The following is a 25,929-nucleotide window of genomic DNA, read 5'->3' as shown; positions in this document are numbered from 1 at the left end:
TTTTGTGGCTGTGTTGCTAAGTCACCACGGTAGGTGAGGGCCCCCTCTTTCCGCGCACCGTACGGTCCCAAAACATCAAAGCAGCAATTCCCAGTAAGCAGTCTGCCACGTGCTTTTGCGGCAAGACGCTTCCATGTGTCTCTCTAGTCTGACTGAAGGATGCTGAGCCCAGCCAAGTCACCATGAAGAAAGATGTAACTGAAGCAGAACGATCGAGCCACTTACCCACGTGCAATGGCAGCAGTCAGCAACAAACAAAACCTCTGTTTCTTCCCCGCCGAAATCAGTTTCTTCAATAAAAGCTGTCACCTTCTCCTCCTCACGTTGCCGCTTCGTATCAGTGTGGCCACAGCAGCATGACGAGGGCAGCAAGTCGAGGTTTAACACGCCTTTAGGAGGAAGGAGAGCACTTGCTTTAGGCACCGCTGAAATCTGAAAACCAAGTCCGTCTTTGCCAGAACTGTACGCAAGTCGCAAGAGCTAGACCTCCGTGAGCTCGACCCCCAGGAAAGTCCCAGAGGAGACAGGGATTAGCTGCAGGAGCAGCAAACGCTGTCTCAACAGGCAGGATGCTTCCGCATCAGCTCCCAGCCCTGGGAATGCCATCCACGTGAAAGAAGGGAAAACGTAGCTGCTTACATTAGGAATGAAGGCAGGCTGCCTGCAGGGAAAAAGTCTTCTGGTGGAGGCAGTTCCCAGTAATTCTACCTCTGTAAAGGAGCACCATCCATCCACACCGCCACACCAGTGAAGGGCCGGATTCACCCAGTGACAAAGGGTTTTCCTCCCCGCAGTGTGTCCCAAGGAGTCTGTTCACAGTGTGACTCCTAAATTCAAATTTCACCAGCAGTGCCCTCCCACCCAGATTCCTGCCAGACAACCCCGAAACCACCCCATCTCTGTCTGCAGCTAAAACGTTCAATCCGGTCTGGCAACTTCCACAGCGATACAAAAGATTGGGAGAGAGATAAAACTCACAGGGTGTCCTGTTACTTTGCATTCCAAAGCGTAAATACAAGGCTGATTCAGTGGGAGGAGAGGAAAACGTCATCCAGAAGCCCTGTGGTTTCCAGCTGAACCGGCAGCCCCCGAGAGCAAAGGTGAACACTGGGTACCGCTCGACTGGACCTGCACAGGGACAGCTCTTCCTCCTTTCTGGCCTGAGGCAAGTTGTCTTGGTATGATTCAGGCTCTCCATCTGTAATGCAAGGAGAGTAATTACTGACTTTGGAGAATGGGACCTGTAAAAGTGCAATGAGTTGCCCTCAATTGGCCACATGCTGCTTTGAGGCAGAGCCGAGCGGCGGTGCTACTTTTCAGAAAGCTGTTCAAGGATTACTCTGTAATTTGGATGGGAACTTATCCTTTGATCTCCAATGCTTCTCTCAAGAGCTCTGGAGTGAGAGCCCCGCTTCCAAAACATGACTTTGGCAGGGATCACAAGTAGCTTTGCCCTTCCGAGATGATGAAAGCTGGCCAGAACAGAGGACACCAGCGACCAGCTCCATCCTGTGGAAGGTACGGGCACGAGCAGCGAGCAAAGGACGTGACAGCGTACAACACGCTTGCGACGAGGCAGTCTGCCCTCAGCCCTCCCAACGCTTCCCAGACAGCTGAGACACGCTTTCAAAATTAAGGCGGATCGTTTCTTGTGCCTCCGTTGCTTGTGGTGCCAGCCACCTGACGGCTGTGGGGCTCCAAAGGGAATCCGAAGCCCTAGGAAGCACACCACGGGATGTGAGCTTGCTCCCAGGACTATACTACTAGCCGGGTCTCTTTCTTGAGCTCTTCCGTGGCTCGTGAAAGCAGCCAGCCTCTTTTTTGTGAGCTCTGAATCAGCAGTGTTTGCCAGCCAAACTGTAAGTGCAACAGAGTGGACAGGCTTGATTGCCTGGTTTCTGGCACTGCGTATTTTGAAACCTGGCTTCACGCTCAGTCACGCCCAAGATTCAAAGTCAGTTAAGGTCCCGCCTGCCTAACGAGCTGCAAATGCGTAAGCTGAGGCCACGACCTAGCTGGGGAGAGAGATGCAGACAATGCGTTGGAATTACCCCTTTCTCTTTGGTTTATTACAAACAAGTAGAGCTGCCCCATGCTCACCTGCCTTGCCGCCTCATTTTCCACAAAAAAACAGAAGTTCAGACTTTGTGTTGGCGTTACTTCAGCTGTTTATAACCCAAACAAAAAAGACGCAGCTTTGACTTTTCACTTATTCCTCTTATTTCCCTCACTTTGTCGGTGCAGAGGCCAAAGGGATGCGGCATGGGTTTTTTTACCGGTTTATGGTCCAGCTCCTACTGTCTTTCAGACAATTAATTGCCTGATGTTCTTCCAGCTTTCTCTCTAGCGGGGCACGGTAAGGCTGCACATGCTGTTAATAGGCCCGGCCTAAAGCAGGAAAACTGGCTGCAAACTTACCCCCGGAGTTCAGTCTGTCAGAGGTGAGAAGCAGTATCTGCTCTCCTGGACGATGCTAGTCCTCTCCGGGATGAGCTGGCAGGCTGGATGAAACACCGTGCTGACTGGATCAGGCCTGCAGACCTGCTCTAGTCCATTCTCCACCCCAAAAGTCGGATCGCTATGTATAATGTTTGTCTGAAACTCCCCTCCTCCCAAGACAATCTATTCTAGCATTAAGGTGTCCCTACTTTCTGTGAGTTTTCGTAACATCCAACCTAGATCTCCCTCATTGCATGAAAAATTGGTAAGCTCTGACTTGCTTTCTCGTGGCTCTTCTACCAGTTGTCTGAAGCTCAGACGTTTGTTGCTGGCTCACAAGTACTGGTGGGGAAAAGGCGGTGCATGGGCTGAAGGAGAGCCCTCAGATTCCTTCCACCAGGTGTCAGGGAGATGTTGGGAAACCTGCCTCACCTTGCAACCCATCTCGACCACTGGGAGAAGAGAGCGCTTCTCTTGAAGAATCAGTGAGCTGGGAACAGTGGTTCCCAGGCAATTAGTTGTTGCTCTCTGGGATGCTTGGCTTATATCATGAAAAAAGCGGGAAACACATAAGCAGGGATTAAATCCGGTCCTAATGCAAACACCGATCCTTCTTGCTGAAATGGTTAAAATCCAGGTGTGCAGACATAGTCAATGAAAGCTTTCTTCCTACTGGAAGGAGCTCCTGGGTTTGCTGACTCTGAACAGATACAGTACCCTTACAGCCTGCCCACATCACGTCGACTCACCGCCGCAACACAAGCTGAAAAATAAAAATAGCATAAATCCTATCAACCAGACGCAAACTCAGCTTTCTAATGACAAAGGACTCGCCCCTCTGGCTGGGGGCTCTCTCTCTCGGTCACAGCTATCTAAAAACACAGACCACGCTTTCGTGTTGCCCTTCAAAGGAACAGAGTGCTATTTTTGCGACAACGAAGCGCTTCGGGCTTTTGGAGAAATCCTCAGCTTTGCACATTAACACCTTCCCACCTGCCCAGCTGTCCTAGCGCATGTTTGGAACAACCACCCAGTTAGGTTTATGATTTTTGGTAAGCTACCAGCTTCCTCCAGAGAACACACACACAACGCTGCGACACTAAAACTGACGTAACCGCCTCCCTCGCTGCTTCGCACCAGCACCAGCTTTAAGACCCCTTCACAGCCATTACAGGGGCCAACCGAAGCTGGAAGTGCACTTTCAGTGCAGGAACACTGTTAAAAGCAAACCTCGATACGATGGCTTACCAAGGTATTGCTTATCGTTCAAGCTACTCAGGCCACCCCAGCTATGAAACAGAACTTATTTCCTTACGTGAGCAAAGCAGTGCAAAGGGAGATCGGTAATTCATAAAGTTGCAGTGACTCAAGGGCTTTGGACCATCTGCCCATACCCATAATTTCACTGTATAACTGAGAACACAACAACAATTCTCACCATAGGCTTATAAGCAACCCTTAAGCAGTTGAAAAGTCCACAGTACAAATACTTTTTTTCATAATCAAGCATGTTGTTCTATGCGTAGAAGCATATTTTCGTATGTACATCTCGTAAATACCAAGTAGCCATTGTTTCCCCAAGCACAAACTGAAAAATTTTCCCCCGTTGCCAAAAATTCATTCAGAATGACGCACCGACGCATTAACGTCACTTACCGAGTTTCAAACATCTTTGCAGGTCCTCGCTTCCAGGTCCTTGTTAACTCTTCAAGCAGCATCAGCACGACAGGTAAAACAGCGTGACCTTCGGCAGGTTTGCTCTTCTATTTTCTGGGCCGTGACGGCCTCGCTCTGGACCAGCACATCCACTTATTGATGCTCCCTCCTGTATTTGGTTGGCACCTTCTGCTCTTTAAGTGTTGTTGCAAAACTCTCCGATCCTGGAGCTCTTGAAGACCAGTATGTTTCTGCTTCAAGGATCTCGGTTCTGGCAGGTGAGTTATTTTGCTCCAGGTCTTGCAAACTGGAGGACAGTGAGAAGAAATTAACGTTAGAAGATACGGATGTAAGGCTTACCAAATTGGTTTCGTGATCACTTCTAGACAGAAGGAAACAGATTGGTTCTTAAAATGTTTCCCTCTGATTTAGCAGGTTTTTGGCCTCAACGCAGGATGCCATATACGAGATTAATCCATGCTCAACTGGATTAATCTGCATCGAATGGGTCACTTTACACAAGATGCATCATTCCCAAATTAAATCGTTAAAAGTCCAAATTTAAGCTACTCATCCAGAATTCTTTTTACAGTCCGCAGAAAGAAATGGTTATAGTGATTCATCCTACATGAAGAACTGGAGGGGGCTCAAACGAATTGCCCTCCGGAGGCATCAGTGGCTGCAAACGCAGCCTAGGGTGAGCAATTCAGATTGCTCCATCCAGAAGTTGAAAGCACAAGTTAAGAAAGATGAATCCAGCCTACCACCTCTGGAGACCGTAATTTTCCTTTTGCAAAGTATATGGTTCTTTTGCTCCTTGTTATCCTCAGCTATCCCATCACTTACTGGTACACAGCAGGGCTGCACAGCGAGAGGCAGGGTGGGAGAAAACCCTGGTTTGCGAAAACGCCCCCACATTTCAATACACATTCACAAAACTCCCATTAAATGATGATGCTAAGTTTGTACTCAAAAATCTTCATTAGCTATAATGCTGCTACCCTGAAGCTTTTATCAAATGAGTGAACGATATATTAGGCTACCGTTGAATGAGCCAGTGCAGCGCTGAGGACCCCCTTTGATGCGCAACACATCCGACCTACCCACACAACTACGATTCAAGTAAATCTCAGATCGAGATAAATTGGTTGCTACCCAGCAGCTACAGAATTAACCCCCGTTTCTGTTCGAGCCAGTTTCCACCTAGGACACAGCAGCGCGTTCGCCTTTCCCCACAGCTCTGCCCAGTCTGCAACAAGACGCTGTGTTTAAGGTGGCGGGGCAAAAGTCCTGAATTTCAGACTGCCGTCCTGTATCGTGCTATGCGAACAGTACTGAGCCAGCATGGTCCTGAGGTCAGGCACCGTGTGCCAAACCCAGGACTGGGGACAAGAGCTGAGTCTGTTGCGACTTCGTTCTGGTTTCTCTGGTTCAGGTTTGCCATGTGAAAAAGTAGCAGCGAGGTTTCCGTATTTACCTAAAAACTATGCCAGTCACTGTAAGGCATTTGGAAAACAAAGATCAACTCTTAAAAATATGCAGGTTGATGGCCAATGAGCTATTGCTTTTGAAAACGGACACTTGAAGTAACCCCAAGGTGAGTTCATTGGGTTATCAGGGCATCCTACTGAGGTATATAAATAGAGATTTCCCCCATGATTTAAATAAAACAGAGCAGTTGTTAAAATAAAGGTTAGAAAGGCTTTAAATGGCCTTTGGCAGTTTGTGTAGTCACGCTCAGTTCTTGTAAGCAATGATTACGTGATATTCTCTCGCTGGAAATAAACATCTGATCTGCAGTTTTTAAGAAATAATCGGGGCTCTTGGGTAACTCTAGTGAGCACCTCACTGTGACGGAAACCGGCCGTACTTCCATTTTTTAATTAAAAAAGGTAATGGCAAAGATGCATCAGACTGCAAGCCCCTTCACTTTCAGGCAGGACAAACAGACGGAAAATGGGTAATACCAGCTTAATGCTTTCTCTAGGCCGCCCGCCTCTGCGCGCAGGCTCCCCTATGCAGCTCTGACTGTAGCGCTCATCCAGAACAGACGTCAGAGCAAGAGGACGTAGGAGCAAACACCACGAGGAACACCGTCTAGCTTAAATATACCCTCACCCAGTCCCAGCATACACCAAAAATAGAACTTGAGCCCCTCGCTGCCCTTCAACCTACCGTGTAGGAGTTAAAGGTTACTTATTAAAAGCAAGGGCTCTTTAAGTGCAGAAGTTAAGGGTTATTTTTCAACCAGAGTGGAAGCAACTCATCAGACAGGTGGCAGCTGAACCATAACAGGCTGTACTTTGTTCTTCAAAGTTGGAAGCAAACACGTACTGTTGAATCCAGCACCTGGTCCTTCGAAGTAAGAAGCGCACATAGGGACGGATGCTCTTTCCCCAAAGAGCACAAGCTTCAAAGGCAAACAGAACGGGCTTCGGCGAAGCAGCAATGACTGCAAAGGTTGCTCACAGGTTAGCAACCAGTTCCGCACAGCCAGACGTGGAAGAAAGGAGATGGCGTTGACCTGAACAGCAAGACTCTAAAAACTCAGTAGCAGGAGCAATCTGAGAGACGCTAAACTCGTGGGATTAGATGCAGGTTTCTTGTTTTGTTGAACTCAATACTGCGCCAAAGCCTCCTGTGTCCAGTGACAAATTCACAGTTACTTGCAAGAGGATTCACAGAAATTTAAGGGGCTTCACACTGTAACCATCTTTCAGTACTTGATTGTAGGTTTTGACATTGAAGAACTTTATTAATCATGAACAGAACTAACACAGCAGGATTATCTTGTGTTTTAGATTTAGAGGCTCTTTCACATAAGCAACACCAGGAAGTTGTTTGTCATCTCTCTCATTTCTTATTTTAACTTCACAACTAAAAGGACTCAAGAACGTCCTCGCCTCCCTCCCAAACCTTTCTGCTGCCTCCTTAGTCAATAGTTTAACGTACAAAAAAAGGTATAAAAATTGGCAAAGTAGGACAGGAAAACTTTATCACTCCAGATTCTGTTCCCGAGGGATATAAACCATAATTCAAGTGCCTGCTTTCCAAGGGTGTACTGATGTGCTCTGCTTATTCAACACTTGCAGCCAGCCACTTCTTTTTTTACCGAAATACCCGGTTTCCTCCAGCCCACCCCTGAAGCAGCTAGCTATGGTACAGACAGACCGACACACCCAGCCCGAAGCCCAGCAAAACCGCCTGCTCCGCTCAGGCGCGGCGGTTCTGAACAGCAACACGCACAGCTCCAGCCACGCAGTTCAGCCAGCGCTGGAGAGCACTCAACTATAAGACTTGGTTCTTTAAATAATTATATTCAATAATGTGTAACTCGGAGCAAACCACATACTTTAAAAAAGGACTACAAGAGAAACCAGGTTAAAAAGAACCATCTTACAAAGAAGATGGACAATCTATTAGCCCTTGGCAAGCTAGACAATCATTGTACACAAAACAACAAGCTGTACAAAACCGAAAAGAGATGGCAGAGAGATTTGTAAGGCTTTCTGCCCTTTTATTCTTCTCCTGGTCCAACACGTCTTCTGATCTCATTCCGAGAAAGCTTCAAGGTCATGTCAGAACAGCCACAAATCCATCTCCGGTATGTGCAAAATTCAAACAAATTTACGCATAGAGATAAAATTGCAAAGGTAAAAACAAAACTAAAGGCCAGGACCATGGGTTAAAATATTTCTTCTGAGTCCAAGAGACTACAGTTTGGGTATATCTGAAAACATATTCCAAACTTTTAAAACAAGCTACCGTCTTTTTTGACCGATAAAAAGGTTTATTTGTTGAGGAAAACTAACGGAGGATCCTTCCGGTGAACACTTTCTTTTTCCTTTCCACTATATTCCCATGTGCTGACAGACTTGTTCGCCCAATGACTTTATCTCCTCCACTTCTCACTCTTCCCCACGGTTACTAGCTTTTTTACAGGAAAAACCTTCTTGACTCTCATCCTGCCTTTGACAGAAATTTGACGTGGAAGCGGTATCTGTTCAAAAGAAGTCTGAGCTCAGAGAGAAGGGAGAGGTATTTAAAACATCTATAAATAGTACACTGAATGTGTCAGGGATCTACTTCCAGGCTATGTTACAAACAAACTCTGGTGTCCAAGCCACCATCCTAAATCACCTATATAAAAGTAGTGACAGCTAGACTCCAGCAAAAGGAGGCATCTTCTTCATGACTTTACAAGTTTCCCTGGTTAAGGAAGACCCAAGATCAACTGCTTTGTCTACAACCCAAAATGCACGGAAACGATATTTGCAAAAAGCCCTTTGGATGGGAAGAGAACAAAGAAAAGGAAGACATTTCTTAAATGATCAACGCCACAGCACGTGGCTTTACACATCTGGACTGAAACATGTTGTTTTGTAGTTACAGCATCTTTTGCTGTGAAATTTCTACCTAGACATCACAATGCTGACTCCAGACAAGCAACGTGACAGAATCCAGTCCGATCCCTAGCCATGCCTGCGGTTAGGTAGTCTTGGGCGGTTGGGTGGAGGATGACCAGGGAAGTTCTTGGAAAGCGATCCATTTTCAAACCAGTGTTCATAGCTGATCTTGGGTCTGTTTTGGAGATGGAGCTGTTGTCACAACCACAGTGGAAACTGCTTTAGTAGAGCCAGACACCGTTCCCTGCTGGAGATGGGAGGCTGGTACCGTTTGAATTCGAACCTGTTTGAAATGGAAAGAAAAAAAAGCTCAAATCGTGTCAAGAACAACCCGGTGACACATTGCACTCGCATCGCACTCTGAGGCGCTGGTAAATTATCTGTTTCTGCTGCCAACAAAAATTCAGGTATATGAACAAGACCAAGCACCAAAACACATCAAGAACAGAGTCTGTCACAAGAAGATCGCTCCATCCACTGTTCACGTGGGATGGCCGTAAGAGATCTCAACATTAGAGAGGAAGAAGTAAAAACTAGTTTGAATAAAAACCGACATTTCAGCTGCTTTTACAAGTTTTCAGAAGAAGGACTCTGGTCCACCGGATACTTCACTTCTACAGACTTGTTACTAGCAGCTCTCAACGCAGATTAATTCTTTGGAACTACAGAACACTATGTTTCCAGACAGAAAGATGGATATGCAAAGAAGCGCTGCGATTTCTTCAAGAAATGGTGACCCACAGAAGCCAAAGTACAAAGCACTACAAAAAGAGGCAAGCGTATAGAAACAAACCTTTAAGCAGTTGGGAACATTTCCTGACAGGGTTTTGGGGTTTACATTCATTATACTATCAGTGCTTTAAAAATATTTTAAAAACGTATCCGGATAGAGGGAAGGTAAAGGAGATGATGCACTGCATGCGCTTAATGCAGACACTACAGCCGAGCTATGTACCTTTACTTTTTACAGAACCCCATGTATCAAGTGTAAAGTCCTCAGGTGATGTTAAATCATAAAAAAGCAAATAATATTATCATTCTAGGTGCCGTTACCTGCGTGGCCTGGCCTTGCTGCTGCAGCTGCTGCAGTTGCTGTGCAGTCAGAAAGCTCACTGGCTTGTTCCCAGCGATCAGTTTTGTCCCTGCTGGCATCGTAGTCAGGATGATATTTCTACCTAATCCACTAATGCTAAGGAAAGAGAATTGTTGAAAGGTTAGTAAACAGCACAGCAGGCTAGGTCTTTCAGACTCACAGATTGTTCTTCAGTTGCTAGGAGATTAAAGTTACCTAATTTCCTAATGATTTTAAGTAGCGGGCTTTTTTTTCCCCCCACAAAACTGGCAAATACACAAGTGACAAGTTTATGTCAACATTTATCACTATGATAGAGAATTACTTTATCACACGAATTAAACCCTCTAATTCTGGACTGTGCACATCACCGGGTTAGTCTGATCAGACCTGAACACTTCTCAAGGAACGCAGAAAACAGCCGAGCACGGAGTGTTCTGCCTTGAAATACTAATTACGGGAGACACTACCAGAATTCATGGAAGAATAAACAAAGAGACTTCAATATCTGAATGCCAGAGGAATTTTCACTGAGGCAGTTAACACTTCTCTGGTTTCTTTAATGGAGAGACGGCCTCAGATTACACGTATTTTTAGGTACGTCACCAGGTCAATTCTTGATCAAACACAGAGAAGGAATCTAATAGCTGGCTTCAAGGCACGTAACATTTTTTCTTCAGTGCATTTGCTAGAACCTACACCTCGGGGCACCTAAACAAAGATTATACTCTCATTGCCATACACCATATTCATTCAGTTCCTTGCAGCTAATGGACCTATTAACGGACTGCGAGTCTGTGCCCCCCTCTGCTTGCTAGGTCCCCAGGAACCTATTGAACACAGACCTTCCGCAGCCTATTTCTAAAGCAAAACTACCAGATGTAAAATACTCACTTGGCCCCAAGGTTGCCCTTGATGATGGGGGCAGTCACCACACTCTTGCCTTTCACAGGCTGGCTGATCACTGACAGAGGCACTGTTATTCGTGCTGGTAGTTTACCCTAGAGAAGTTGAAGAACACATGAGGAGCGGCGGGGAGTTCAGCAGAGAAACTGCTTGACAACATGCAATTACCACTCAGCTGGCTTTTTAGGAGTCCTGGGAGTAGAAACCAACAGCAGCTTTGCTGATGAAATCTGTGCTCCATTTCAGGCTCATTAAAATTCACCTCCATCTCATTCACTTCACAGCTGCCTCAGCCCTGAAAACCCACATCATCTTTGCACCACAATATTACTCTGGGAAGGCTCATTGCATCCGTCCATGATTTTTATCCTTAGGAAGCTCTGGCAATGTCAATTAGCTTATTCAGCTTTCACAATACCGTTTACGGTGCCTCCAGCTTTGGACATTAAATTTGTATTAAACAGGGAATTCGGTAAAGAAGTTAATACAAGTAACAAGCACTTCTAGTTCTGACACCATTCCAAGGGAAATTATTTCAGAGGCGTGGGGCAAGACGCTGAGCTGCACGAGGTAGGACTTTAGATAAGCAAAGTTTATTTCATTCACTCGCAACAGGAGGTAAGGGAAGACATATCTGACTGCTTTCTGGTCATTCAGCATTTAGCTACAATTCCAACACCATGAAATTAGTTGCAGACCCACATTCTACAGTGCTTAATTTGAGGCTCTGTGGACGTAAAGAGAAGTCTTCAGACATAAACCATCAGTACATTTCAGCATTCCCCTTTTCACCCACCTCCAGAAAAAAGTTAGCATTACTTACTGCCTGGGATGTAGATACTACTGTGGTGCTGACGGGTACCTGCCGCACAGCAGTGGCTCCTGTGCCTATAGTTATGGGAGTCCCAGCAGCTCCCGAGGCCACAGCAACTGCTTTCGACACTGTGGCGCTCATGGTTGGTAAAGAGACAGCTGAGGTATGGACTGTGCCAGGCACGCTCACTGCTGAGGAAGAGGGCACTTGCTTAGCATGAGTAGCTACCGTAATAGTCTGCCCAGCTTTGGGCGGCATCACCCCCAGCCCCTGCACGATTCTTATAGTAGCAGCCGGCTTGGCCTCAGTGGATGCCGCCGTAGTTATGGCTTTGCTCTTCTGATCTGCCACAGTCATGCCCAGAGCGGGCATCAGGCGGAAAGCGGAGCTTGTTGGCTCTGCAGTCTTTAAGTCAGGAGTCACTTTAACCACCGTGCTTCCAGCTGGGCTGGAAGAAGCAGAAGTGGCCGTGCTAGTCTTGGCTGGAGAATCAGCAGTCTGGACAGGATTGGATGTCACGTGCAAAGTTGCAGAGATGCCCTTCCCGCTAGCACTGCTTCCCGCAGCTGCTGTGAAGAGGTCCTGAGTCAGTTTGACAGTAGTGACTTGAGATTTGGCCAGGGTTGCCATCATGTCCGGGGTGATCCGCAGCACAGTCTGTCCCTTCGCGTCTGTGGTGATAGAGGACGGGGGCAGGCGCAACACATCCTTTCCTTGGATCCGAAAATTGGTCGCTGTGAGTGGGATGCCACTTCCAGGCTGGGTCTTCATGCCAAGTTGTCCTGTAATAGCCACCTGGAAGAGACCAGAGAAACCGCTGTACCTAACCAGGAGACAGTCAAAGTACAACTTCCCAACAGGATGCTTCCTCCCATCAGAACTGCAGAGGCACGATGCTAGCACTCAGTACACGACTGAAAATAAGTTTTGGTTGCGTATCAGATGGCATTCCCAAAACCATATAAAACACAAAATACCGTGGAGCTGCTCTTTCAAACAACGTGAATGAAAACGAGATCGACATCTGAAGATGGTTAACCTCGGACTAACACATCTTTTACCAGTACGTGAAGATGGGGCTCAAATACACCAAACCAGCAACGGCCTAAATCTGTACGGTCAATAACTCATACAGCATTACGGCTCACTACAGTTTTCGCTATCTTTTCACATCTGCCTATCACGTCTGCCACAACGCACAGGAAACGACTGGGTCGTGGAGCCCAGTTCCTTGTCTCTCCCTCTCTTCTCACCTGCTTGATGATATTCTGGCCAGCTACGTTCTGGATGACAGTGGTAGAGGAGGTGCTTGTAGCAGAACTGCCTGGGGAGCTGGTTACCGGCTTTACAGCAGGACTGGGCGCTGCGGACAGTCCTGTCACGGTGATGCCTGTCTGTCCTGTCGCGGAGCTTCCTGGTCTTTGCACCTGCACCGGGCTGGTTTGAGCTTTTACCGGCAGAGTCATCACAGCCTACGGAAAGACACAGAGGCAGCCTAGGAGCAGACTAACGCACTACTAACAGGCTAATAATTTACTCTTCTTGTCTCGTGCCTTATAGCCTGCAAGTTTTATGGACTTTTTACTGAAACGCACAATTTAATGGTGCCGCATAAATCGGCAATAGGGAGGAAAAAAGGAGCACTGAACAGCACTATTTATGCACAACCGTTTCTATGCTCCTGCCCCGCAGTTACTGCATGCTCCAAGCGAGCAAGTAATCCCTGTGCACCACACGGAAATACTAGAAGTAGTCAGATTAGAAGTCAGAGCTACCCCACCATTTCCATGCAGCCAAACTCACCTGAGGGAGCACTTTGGTTTGCGTGGCTGTAGCTGGAACGCGGATTTGAGGCACTGGTGTAGGTGGCTGCTGCTGGGTTACCACCGGGGCTTGCTGAGACACAGCTGGGAGGCCGGACTGGGCAGCGACCACCCGGACCTGCGGCAGTCCCGAGGAGGTGGTGTGACTTACCACCCGCGTGGGAGGCGGCTGCGGCCCCGGCTGTGCCTGCGAACTCTGGGCTGTGGAAAGCAGCGTCCCAAGCTGTGGCATGGTAGGGGATGATACCAGAAGAACACTACAGAAAAGATAAAGCCAGTAGGTCAGCAAAGATGCAGATGACTGAGAACATAACCAGTAACATTCACAAGCAATGTACGAGACAGAAGAAGTACCTTTGGCTGGGTTTTGCTGGCTCTGATCCAGCACTAGATACACTCTTGCTAACCACAGACACTGGTGGGGGTGAAATAGGCGTTGCTGGTAATGCTGGTGCAGTTGGTGTCACGGGAGTCACGGGAGTTGGTGGCATGCTGGAGTCACTAAGGCTCAGCTGACTGGGCTCCGATGCGCTGCTGGGGAGTGCTTTCACAGAACTCTCCTTGCTACTAGATTTCTGCCAAGAAACCACGTCAAGCATGAAGGTCTTTACAAAAACTGAGTTTGACTGCTGCACTCTAGAGAGTGGGCTGAGCACTTTAAGCCGAGTTCTGTATGGTTATGAATGATGCCCCGGTGCTAAATCCTGAAATCACAGATGACTGACTGTCTGCTCTCCTCAATCGCGCCAGGAGTGGGCTGGTGCGTTTGACTGCTCCTGTTCTTAGGGAGAAGTGCATCTCAGCAGCGACAAACATTCATAACATGCAGATTTCCACCTTGGCTAATTTGCTAACAGCCAACTACTTTAGAGATATTTGATATCAAAAAACTATACTGACAGCTTCAGCACAGCAAGGGGGACAGCAGCAGACACGTTCCGCACACTCTGCTGCAAATTAACCTCAAAACTAGATCTGAAAGACCATCCCTAAGACAGGGAGCACAAATGACTTCCATTCATCTTTCTGCTGAGATCAACAAGGATAACAGCGGAAGCTGGGAGGTGTAAAAGTCCCCTCTTGTCCTCTTCATTTTGCGCACTGGCGCTAGACTAACGCTGACATTCATAAACATAATGAACTGGTAACTCAGTGGGAATTTTCATCAGCCACTATGGATGCAGAATTTATGGATTAAGTTAAGTCCACACCTCCTTCCCAATCCCAAACGCATCTGTGCAAAGAAATTTACCATTTTAGCCGGAGGTTTTGGCTTCTGCTGAAGAGCTTTCTTGGCTTTTGCTGCGGCAGCTTGAGCCTGGTGGATCCGTTCTGCAAATATAAATTAATGGTTAGAGCTCCTGAACCCAAGCAAACCGATTTAACAAGGAGGCCAATTCAGAACTGTAAGTTCATCTTCAGACAAGAAATCAAACACACGTTGTCACATAATAGTGCAAAGAAAAATACCAAGTAAAATTAGCCAAAAAGGCTGAAGCAAAGACACATAAGAAGTTGTGAATGTACGCATACATCTGCAGTTCTTGCACACGGGATGCTATTTTTCTAACAAATACTTCAACCTGACACACTGCTCTGCAAGACTGGATGTAAGTGCTGGTGGGCTAACATTAGCAAACTGACTAGAGGAAAAAGCTAGACTCACAAATTAATGTTCATTATCCAGCTGGACTGAAGAAGCTCAAGAGATTTATAAACATTTTCAATTCTTAAGATATCACCAAGCCAGGCTTACCAAACTCTTCCTCACTCCTGTCCCGGTGCAGGTAGATCCACAACTTGCGTCCAATATCGTATTTCACACAGGGATCTTTCTCGTAATGTAATCGATCCAGAGCACCACTAACAACAGTATTAACCTGAAAGTTCAGAATTCACGGAATTACAAGGTGTCCCTGGTTGGGCTAGCCAAAAGTCACGAATAGAAAAGCAATCCTTTTTCGCATAAAAACGGAGTAAGCTGGTAGCAATCCATTTGAGTAAGAACTGACTGAGAGCAGATGTTGCAGCACAGGATGCTGTTTGCCACCTTGGATTAAACGGAGCTTCCACCAAAGCCGAGCGCTCTGAAAATTGACTGTTTCTGAATCTAAAATTTGAGCAGATATATGACACAGTGCTAACTCTGTGGCTTTTCTAGCTGTTTTTTCATCATCCAGAGTTCGGTGCGGATTTGCAGCAGCTCACCAGAACAGAACATAGCTCTCATTCGCTAGTCAAAGCAGCATAAAAAACTATTGGGCCTCAGCCACCGAATACTGCCCAGGTCTGCGCAGTGTATTTTTAGGAGAATCCGTTTGAGGCTAGACGTGACATCCAACTTACTTGAGCACTTGTGACATCGGGAGCTAGGAACTGGGAATCTTTAAGCAGCTCGCAGATTTCAGCACGAGTTCCTTCTCCATTAGGAAGGCGAGCAGCAGCATCGCGAACTGAAATACAAAATCGGAGCTTAAACTTCCAGCCGGAACTAGGCAGCTGTATTCAAGTACGTCGGCAGATACATTTCGGTATTGCTCTCTTATCCCCGCTCTCGTAGTGCCTACTTACTAAAATCTAGCCCCCACGATCCCTCAGAGATTATAAAGGACCATTTTAAAGTACATCAACTGTGCCGGCTTTGTGCTAGGAGTGATGAACTTGGGGAACAGCACTGAACCCCAGAATGACTTCGCAACGCCCCAGCTTCACAACAGTGTACTGAAACCACCGCTCTTTGTTTTCCAGTTCTGTGAGCCTTAGCTTCAGCCAGCCGCATGGACTCTCCTCTCTATTTCCCATTTTCTCTCAGATCAACAGCAATACACAGATGCCTTCTTTTCTAGTTATTCCTCCTCCCAGCGTTTCATCACTTCTATGCCATAAAATTTGTCTCTTCTTCGCTTACGTCACCCCAGTCTGCCCACCTTTTCCCTTTATAATGTAGATTCCTAAAGTCATTGTTTGGGGGGTCAGGGAAGCCCTTTTCTTGTTTAGAAAAATTTTTTTGGCCATCACCTTACCGAGGGACAAGATGGTGACATACGCTGGTCTGTCTGAGCGCAGGAGAGAATGCTCTCGGGCTTTGTTTAATGAGGTTTCCTTGTCAAACACCCCCTTCACAGGACCAACAACTGACTCAAAGCCATGCATACGGAAAGTGAAAGCTTTGTGGGGCTGGCTGTAACGGTAACGTTCCTGTATTTGGAGACAGAGGACTGAATGTAGCGGGAAACATACAGTGCAAAGTCTTAAAGCCTGTGCTACATTTATATTATAATTTATTATCATTCTCCAAAGTTTTTTTTCAAATTAAAGGCTCAAATACTGCTGTATAAACTTATTTTGAATCAAGACAAGCATGAACTACTTCAAGCAGAATATAAAGCACCACCTAACCAAAGTGTGCAGGTGCAATACCTTAGGTTCATTGATAAACAGCTGCACGGACTAGAGAGGTGCCAGGGATACACCTTCTGCCCAGTAAACACCCCTTCCCCCAGCAACAACAAACCCTTTCTTCCTCCTCTAAGCCAGCAAAAGAGAAATTTCCAAAATTTAACCTGGATATTCTACCATGCACACAGCACATGTCCCCAGGGAGAAGAATCGTCATCATGTGCTTACCCTATAATAGACACACTTGCATCTACTACAGACAAGATAACTAAGTGTATGGGTGCACTTATTGCCACTTGTCTTCTGCTTGTACTCTTAGATGCCCCAAAAATACAGAGACAAGCCATCCTCATATGCTGGGGGACGGCAGAGGAGATAAAAAGGTTGGCACTACTAATTCCAATTAATTTTGCCCAATACCCATGGGAAAACCAGGTGCTTTTGAAGCAAGCAGCTAGGCTATATAGTTAGCAAGTTTTATGTAAGACCAAGATACCTACTTCAAGGCAGAAGAAACATACTAATTCTTTACATTAACAAAGTTTGTGTAGAGTATAAAACTGCCATCCCACACAAATTCTCTTGTTTTAGTGGCCAACTGTTTCAACACGGGCGTTTAGAATTCATTCTTACCTGCTCCTGAAACACGCGTTTCTCCTCCCCAGTGCTAGGTCGGACTACATAGTCAGTCCTTCTGAAACAAAGGTCACCATCAGTTCTGGGCAACAACAAGCCCACAACAGTCCCGAAGAACATCCCAAAGGACTAGTCACCTCACCCTTTCTGCAAATTCTTCTGAACAAATTCTGAAAGCATTTGACAATATAAATAAGTCCTGCAGAGATCTTAAAATACGCTCTAGGCACTACCTGAATGTAAGCTAGGACTTTAAATAACCTAATTATCACGACACGAGTTAGATTGCAGGTTTGCTCTGATAATATACATGAGCTTGGAGAAAAATCAGTTGACTTTGTGAAGTCTAGTTACTGCATATATAAAATCAGACTATCAAGTGCCCTCCTGCCCCATGATGTAAAATCTTTTTGTTTTAAGCAACCCACCATTCAGCTCCAGAGGCACAAGGACCAAACTTCATACCTTTAGCACGCACTGCAAAAGCTTTCAAGCAGTATTATACACTTACACTCTGGGAACTGGGGTTGTGGCATCTGAGCTGTCTTCATTTTCCTATCGAAAAACAGAGAAATGTCAATGTTGGATATAACCCAGTCAGGTTTTGTACTGCTAAAAGGTGATTTTTTTCTGACTCACTTTGAAAAAAGTCTGGTCTTTGGTCTCCAACCAGAGCTGAAACAGCGCTGCCAATTCCTTCTCATGATCTTGGCAAGAACCTAGTCCAAGAAATCAGGAAAAATAGAAGTCCTTTATTTGTTATGAAGCTGGTTGCTTGTACTTCCCAGTCATCTCCTGCTCCCTTCCCCCCCTCTACGCATCACCAGTCACAAGGCATCTTCCACACTTCACAGACGCTCCAATTTCAATACTTGAACACATCCAGGCTTAGGAAAGCGCTAAAACCTAGTTCTTCTCCCGTGTTGGTACAAAGGACGGTGCTTCAACTCCCGGCACAGCGGGCAAGATACTGTTTGAGACACGGCCACCTGATACTCGCAGATGGCTCCCACCCTCCAAAGTAATCCCCATCACTGAGTCCACGAGCAGAAACACATGCCTACGTAACCTCCACCAAAGACTGTGAAAGGGACGAGAAGAATAGCTTCCTGACTCCAAATCTCTGCCCGTTTAAGCCTGCAAATATGATCACTAGAACCACTATAGTCAAGAACGGAAAATTCTGCCTAGTAGCTAAAGGAACGAACATAAACGCAAGACAGCTGTAATTCAGTCAGTATAAGCCTGGGCACATTGATTATCCATTTGCTCTTTGGTTCCCACTTTTAAAAATGGGAATAGTATCCCTTTGCTCCACAGAGAAGCTTAATTCATTTATAACTGTAATAATTAATAATTACTCTGAATAATCGGAAGAAATGCTCTACAGAAGGGAAAATAGGAAGGTGTTCAGACAGATTTGAAGGGTGACATAAACATGGTTCGGTCAGCAACATAAAGAAATACAGTCCAGTGCCTTTGTTCATTTATCCTCTGTCTGCTGCTGCTACTAACGTGTTGTGAAAACGTCGAATCCAAACCACATCTTTGCTCAGCTAAAAGAAAAGGCAAGGCCAAAACAATGAATTTACAGCTCTGTCCTTCGCTCTGGGCTGCAGCAAGCTGAAAAGGAAAGTCCTGGAGAAAACAATGAAAACCTTTACTATTGGAGAAATCATAGAAGAGCACAAGATACTCACCAAGCAATTTCCACTGCTGAGTTTTTTCCTTGAATTCAACAAAAGGCGAGAAGCTGGAAGGAACATCTACAATGAAAAATGTGCATGTCAGAGACATCGTACAATCGTCCAACTCCCGAAATCCTACCGCTGTAATGCAAGCTGTTGAGTTAGACTCATAACGACAGATAAAGCGTTTTAAGTGATTATGTAAGCGCATCTCTAAATTTATACTTGCCCAAAGGGAAGGCAAGCGTCTCAGTGCAAGCACAAGAAAAGAACAGACCAGGATAACGAGTCCTTCACCTACAGGCTGTCAGATGAGATCCTGTTCCTGCTGTGAGGCACCAGGAACTGTTACTGTACAGTGACCATTCCTGGGCTCACGGGAGGCGAACTCGGGATTTACAGCATTCACCAGCATTACGGAGAATATTAAGTATCCGTGTTGCAAAGGCCACTACAATCTACACTGTCTCTCCCTTTAAAACGTCCCACTAAGCAAAAGAGAACCACAGAATAATTTAGTGTGAAAGGAACATCTGAAGCTTAACTGGTCCAAGCCCCAGGTCAAAGCTGGCCCAACTGCATGCTTCCAGGGGATGGCTCAGGGCATCATCTCGTTTATTTTTTATTATCTCCAAAGACCACCAGAACGTCTTCGCAACGGGAAGAGACTAATTTCTTCCTGCTTCGATCATCCTGCCTGAAGCGCGTGATCTGAACAGGACAAACTGTCTGTCTAGAGGCAATTTCACCCACATTTTCACATACGCGGGAATCAAGCTGCATCTTACCTACTACCCACATGCAAAATAAGTCTACCGCAATCAAGACGTCTAAGCCGTAAAGCCTATCATAGAAATGCTGTCAACAATACAATGATTTATTGTAGTGATGAATTAAAAGTTCATTTGAGCTGTAATATAAACCAGCACTGATTAGAACAGAGGTACAAGCATCATTAGTATTCTTAACAGCCATTCTTACCTCTGCTGTCACCTGTCAAGTACTGCAAGGCGGGTAAAACCAGTTCAGACCAGTTAGGAGCAAAGGAGAACCAGTTATTTAGTGCGCTGGCAGGAGAAGATTGCCAATCCAGAACTTTATCTTCAAGCTGAAGAGGAAAAAGAAATATTCTGTTAAAGATCTCACACTTTAAGCTACGACTGTTTTAATAGAAAACAAAACAGCTAAACATATCCAGGGGACAGAAAGATTTTTATGTATAAAAAAAAACAAACCCACACCTGACTTTTTCAAGTAACCATAACACGGTATTTCAGACAACAGACACCAAAAAGGGGAAAAAACTTCCCCACTGTCTCTGCCCTTAATATACAGAAGGTACCTAACCATGATCTAAAGAATGGGTATGGAAAGACTTACAGATTCAACTGACTAAATTTATGAAACATGTTAAAAACAGAATGTGGTATGCACTCCCAAAGGGTTTTATTTCTTCAATATGTAATCTACATCCTAATATAATTTACAGCAGGACAACTCTAGAGAAAAATCACTACGACACAGCTATAAAACCCTCTATCCCCTAATTTTGCTTTCTGCACAGATTCCTAGATAAGTGGGCGGTTCCTTACCACAGAAAGAGTAGCAGGTCCTTCCAGAAACAGTATCTCCAAAAGAAGGAAAAAGAAGCTGGATGATATTTCATTTATTCCAAGGCATGGCTTCATCTCTTCAAGAGGTCTTCAAATGAAAGAGAACACAAGCAGAGTAAGTTCCCTGACTAAATATTCACCTTCGTATACACAGATGAACACCACACGTTACACCCATCCCAAGCTGCGCAAAACCAAAGCCTGCAAAAGTCCCGCAAAAATCTGAGCTGCCACATCTGTTGCTCTCTCTCCATCCGTGCAAGGCGTTCAGGGCCCTTCGAAGCACTTACTCCTCTTTGACAGATGACAGAGGGATGGGGGAAGGATCCTGAGACATCGGTGGGATTCCATCCGCATTGCTAAGAGAGTCAGCCAAATCTTCCACCTCGGATTTAATAATCTTCAGCTTTTTTTTCTTCTTATCTTCCTTTTCCTTCACCTTTTTCTTGAGGGTTGCAAGGTCGAATAAGGCTTTAGATACAATAAAAGGTAAGAAGAACAATGAGAAAAACTTCTTACCGTATTTCATTGAGAATCATTAACTATTTATTTAAACATACATTCAAAACGTGGGTAGTGTGCACTCATTCACCACCAGTTCGTTCCATCCTCCCAGTCCTTTCCATGAATCCTTGTTTTTCCCCTCAATGCACTCTGTTTTAATAGAAAACCTCTACTTTTTAAACCAATGTATGTGAAATTAGAAAGGCAAAGGTAACTGCTTAGAGCAGAGCTACAAATTACCCTTCCCCAATTCATCAGAAACTTAGTGGAAACTGGAGTTGTCTGTGAGCCACTGAAGTGGAACAACTCACAACCGCAGAGTGGTTAGCCCACTATATGAAGAGCAAAAGGACACAACAATCTATCGAGACCGCCTTCGTCCCGAGCTTTTCACACACAGGGGATACCCTACATTCATGCAGCGCGCAAGTGCTGCGTCCAAGCCACTGACCTGCCAAGGAACCTTTCCTGCCAGCATTTACTCGAGTCATGATGTCCTCAAGAGTCAGGTCTGTCGTCACCAGATCGGGGTGGTCCTAACACAGGGCAACGGGATAGAAATTAAAATTGGGAAAGGACAAAGTGTTAAAATAGCAACAAGGGTACAGGAGATAACCCAAGTACTGAAATGCCCCAAACTTATCCGGGATCAGCTTATAAAGTTATTTACTGCAATAAAAGTCAGGAAGTCTTCTAACCCCCAAATCCAGAATTTTGTCTCTCCAAAATACATCGCTAAAATTACAAAATCCTTCTAAACAGAGAAGCATAAACAGGATTTGCATATATACGCTGACAATTAAATAGAGGTTATGACAAATGGCTGAAAGGTGGCCGCACACAAAAAAAGTAGCAATCGTTCTGTCATCCGGAAGTACCCTGAACTTTATGGCTAACAGATAAAAGACTGATGGATAAAACGTAGTCCCACCCCCCAGACTTCTTGACATCTTACAGGTTGACGTTTTCGTTTCTCATGGTGCTTCTTCAACATCATCTTCAAATCACTCTCCCCAAGTTCTATCTTGTCTGTAACGAAAAGACATTCAGAGATTTTTTGCAGAGTTTTCCATTATTGTTACATTAGAGACTCCTTAGAATGCCATTTTCTGTCCATTCCCACTTTCAACAATCTCCAGATTTCAATAACTCAATTTTCCTTATTTGAATTTCGTTCTTTTAATCAACCAACTTATTTCAATACTTTCTTCCCTGGGTCATCAGATCTCATTGCTGACGCAAGTATGGAAGTGAAAAGTAGTGAGAGCCAGCTGTGCTGCACGAAGGGTTTGCAGACTTGATTACAGTAACCTTTGGAAGGATTCAAACTGATTTCTTGCAGGGTCTCAAAGTAATTCTCACCCCTAAATCCGTATCAACCCCTAGTTCGGTTCTCACCTGCTGTTTTCATGTCCAAGGTTGACAATGTGGGGATCACTCTCAGGGGAACCGGTGGACTTGGACAACGTGCTGGAGAACTTGGTGGCCAGGAGCTTAGATCTAAAATAAACAGACAAATAAATTTATTTCTGCAGGACCTAGCACCAATCTACATAATTCTATTACCCCATGTTCATTAGATCACAGCCAATAAAACCGGAGTCCAGTTTCCATTCTTCTATCAAAGACACTGTCCCCGCCTCAAAAATTTGTCTTTCTCCATTCACACCTCAAGTCTTTGGTTCAGCCCAGGGCATTACCTTCTTCATCAGAAGACAAGGTAGTATCTCCACACTCTTCTTTCACTTCCCTCAGAATCTTCAAGTAGCGCCGATGTGTCCGTCTGTCTCGTTCTTCTGTGTCGTACGTCGTCAAGAAGTGCTTTCTCCTTAGGGTCATATCGGGGCCTCCTTTCCTAGCTAAATCCAGCAAGTACTGGAAGATGAGATACGTGTGGCATTAGCTGTCTCAGCTACAGCTCTGAACAGGTAAGCTCAACTCACATACTTTCAGCAAGTTTAATGTTTGGAGGAAGCACCTCACTTCTTTATAAAGTAACCCTTACAACGTGTCAGTATCCGCCATATATGCAATTTTAAGACCAGCGTTTCAGACCACCATTTAAAGCGGGGAGAAAGCAAGGGGGGGATCTAATAAGAAATTTCTGCACCTTCACCTCCGCGTACAATACTTCACTGTCATGTTCTGTGGACTGTTGAGAGGAACCTAACCATTGATCTGAGATTGATTTGTGCAGTCTCCATGCCAAATACCTAACACAAACATGGAAATCTGCCTCTGAAGAAAACATTTTACCCCTTACGGCTATCGAGGAAGTAACTTCCTACACACTTCTGTATTCTTTTTCCCATATCACTGCAGGGTGTTTTATAATGGCAGACATTCATCTTCATCCATACATCCCATATGTTTCAACGTCTAAGCTTAACGAAATGATAAGCGAGCAAGTATTTGCAACAAACGCATTTCAGTTGGCAGCAATTAGCTGACGACACTATCCACAGAGGAAGATTTCATCGGGGATTTACAGGCGTCAGAATCAGAGTTTTGTATCTATTCTATACCAGTCCCCAAGCAAGCCGGGGAATTCATACAACTACATATTTAGCAACCTTACCTGTTTCACAATGACGGACATGGCAGAAAATGAAGGCAGAATGACTCGTTAATAGGACAGTAAGGTGTAAAGGGGCAAATGCAGGAAGCGGGAGACAAGGCGGGCACGGAAAAAAGCCACGATACACCAGCGAGAGCTATGAGAGTTTCAAACACTTAAATTTGCAAACATAACAATGTTTCTAGTGTTCTCACATTATAGGGGCCACTGGACACCCAGAGAAGCAGCATTCATTAAAGGAAAGACCTCAGAGAACTGTGAACGCACAAACATCAAAACGCTTTGTTGTAAAGACAACCCCTTTGTTACAGGACACAAGAAAGCGACGACCGCGCCCCGAAGACACTCACATTGCGGGAAGCGAGGATCTGCTTGAGCAGTCGGTAGAAGTACTGCTGCTGAGAGCTCAGGTAGCGTTTGTACTGGGACTTAAAACAGAGCTGCCGGTATTTCACAACTTCAGGATTAAAGTGTCCATCTGTAAGAAAGAGGTAAAAAGCACTTCAGTTTTCATCAACTGCTAGTTGAGAACTTAACCCAGAAAATACACAGGGCTTTATTACGCTTACTGACCCCGGAAGAGTTTCTGGGCGATGTGCAGAGGATTTCCGAAACGGAAGTTTTCGCCGCTGAACAACGCAGAGATGAGTTTGTTCTGATGCTCTCGGTTGTTTTCAGGAAAGTGAGGCAGGAATTTTTTTAGGTGGTCTTGCTGCGCGTCTGTCAGTACCTCCTGCCACGTAGACAAGCTGACAACTTCAAAGAAGATCTCAGGCTAAAGAAAGCAAAAAGCAATAGTGAAGAAAACGCATCTGCGTCCTTGACAATTTTCTAGCCCTTACGGCTTTCTGCGGTTAAAGAACACGAGTCATGAGACAGCGTCTCATCAAATGCAGCAAACAGAGAGTAAGGAGGAAAGGTGAGGAAATTAACGATGCTATTGACAAGCGATAAATTCAAAACTTGTAACAAACAACTTTCTCAAAGGCATTTTTAAAATAAGAGAGATTGTTACGTAGAAAAAGAACATAAGAGAATAGTTTTAAGACGTTTTCCTGATATTCATCAAAGCCCTTTTTGGCACCTTTTCCAGGACGGTCAGAAACATTTCCCCTCTTTTCACTTTGCCCTGTAAGCCCCACAAAGGCAGTTACACATACTGTTTATCAAGGCCCTGAAGAGGTAAAGCATCTTCGCACTACTCACGTCCTCCAGAAGGTCCTCAGGCAGACTGACCCTGGTGGTGCCCAGCATGCAGTCCTCCATGATGCGTGTGCCATTGCCTTCCCCGCAGGGTCCCAGCTCCAGGGGGTCCGTCAGCATGTGATCCAGAGAGTCCATCCTTCGCCCTCTCCCGCTCCTGAACAACAGCGGCAAAACCCTCAACAACCGAAAAACCCAAACCCCGGCACGTCCCCAGCTGAGGAACGAGAAGCCGCATTTGACGAAGTGGTTGTTTAAACGCAAGCGACAGAATCGGGCCGTGAGATATGTAAGATATTACAGAATTAAGTTACTGTTGAATTGCAACACAGAGGAATGCTTTTCCAGACAGTGCGTCCCCGATACTGGGGAAGGACAGGTGACCCATGTCGCTTGGCTTCCCACCTGCAGGAGCTGCTGTCAACGGAGCTGAATACCACGAAAAACGACACCTCAACCCTGAAAGCGGTTTTAAGGTGCACAAGCCAGCGGCGGGCCCGAGCTGGGGTTTCTCTGCGGTTGAATTTGCGGCTGGGGGCGGGCCTGCTGCCCTCAGGCACAGCTGGGAACAGCTGCGCAGCTCCAGGCCCCCCCGGCTCGCTTCTGGGGGAAAAACGCATTGAACCACGCAGAACAGATTAACAAGGAATAAAAATAAACGCTTAAAACAGAGCCGGACGGTAAGAAACCATATTAAAAGAAACTGATTTCATACCCGCTCCGCTGGCTCCGGGCGTGACAGCGGCGTCCGGAGGGTACGGCGCTTCCCCGCTCTGCCGAAGGCACCCCGAGACCCCCCGGCCAGGCCGCCCCGGCGGCCCGCCACCGGCTGCGAGGCCCGGGGAGCCCTTCCCGCAGGGACTGCGGCCTCCCCCGGCCGCTCGCCGCGGAGGCCCCGGGCCGCTCCTCACAGCCCCGGCGGCGGCGAGGGCTGGGCCGGGCCGGGGGCGGGAAGCCCCCGCACGCGGCCCGCAGCGGAAGGCGGAAGCCGCTCGCCGCGCCTGCGCCTTGGCCCGCGCGGCGCATGCGCATTGCGCGCCTGCGCCGCCCTTCCCCCGGTCGCGACCGAGCCCATCGCGACAAGCGACGTTTGTAACCCGAGAACGGCCAAGCCCCCGTGCACTCGCCCCCCCTCTCCCGTACCCCCAGTCAGACAGGTCAGCACCAGTATTTAAAAAAAAAAAAAGAGAAA

The 25,929-nt window shown here is 46.1% G+C and overlaps 1 protein-coding gene across 3 annotated transcripts; it reads right to left on the bottom strand.

The window, feature by feature from the left end:
* Positions 1 to 2,424: 2,424 nt before the first annotated feature.
* On the bottom strand, positions 2,425 to 25,648 carry NFRKB (nuclear factor related to kappaB binding protein). 3 transcript variants are annotated; one of them, XR_014230253.1, is made up of 28 exons: positions 25,453 to 25,648; positions 24,741 to 24,894; positions 24,108 to 24,309; positions 23,885 to 24,012; positions 22,657 to 22,831; positions 22,355 to 22,456; positions 21,912 to 21,985; positions 21,408 to 21,492; positions 20,743 to 20,923; positions 20,432 to 20,540; positions 19,821 to 19,947; positions 18,852 to 18,917; positions 17,791 to 17,870; positions 17,663 to 17,706; positions 17,149 to 17,209; positions 16,140 to 16,314; positions 15,463 to 15,569; positions 14,873 to 14,996; positions 14,369 to 14,448; positions 13,471 to 13,691; positions 13,097 to 13,373; positions 12,547 to 12,765; positions 11,303 to 12,088; positions 10,468 to 10,574; positions 9,555 to 9,690; positions 8,512 to 8,784; positions 4,096 to 4,402; positions 2,425 to 3,202 (listed from the first exon to the last, which is right to left on the bottom strand). XR_014230253.1 is itself a non-coding variant. In XM_082330767.1 (26 exons), exons 2-26 carry the CDS (start codon positions 24,873 to 24,875, stop codon positions 8,659 to 8,661), a joined length of 3,927 nt encoding a protein of 1,308 aa, XP_082186893.1. In that variant the 5' UTR covers positions 24,876 to 24,894; positions 25,453 to 25,648; the 3' UTR covers positions 7,588 to 8,658. The 3 variants fall into 3 exon arrangements, 2 of the variants coding, with proteins under 2 accessions (XP_082186893.1, XP_082186894.1); XM_082330767.1 differs by lacking the exons at positions 2,425 to 3,202; positions 4,096 to 4,402 and having other exon boundaries at positions 7,588 to 8,784; XM_082330768.1 differs by lacking the exons at positions 2,425 to 3,202; positions 4,096 to 4,402 and having other exon boundaries at positions 7,588 to 8,784; positions 17,149 to 17,206.
* Between the last annotated feature and the right edge of the window lie 281 nt (positions 25,649 to 25,929).

Source organism: Platalea leucorodia (assembly GCF_965183815.1).
Source record: "Platalea leucorodia genome assembly, chromosome: 20".
NCBI classification, from domain to species: domain Eukaryota; kingdom Metazoa; phylum Chordata; class Aves; order Pelecaniformes; family Threskiornithidae; genus Platalea; species Platalea leucorodia.
Note: the sequence above shows the minus strand (reverse complement) of the source record. Positions and strands in the feature narration are given on the sequence as shown.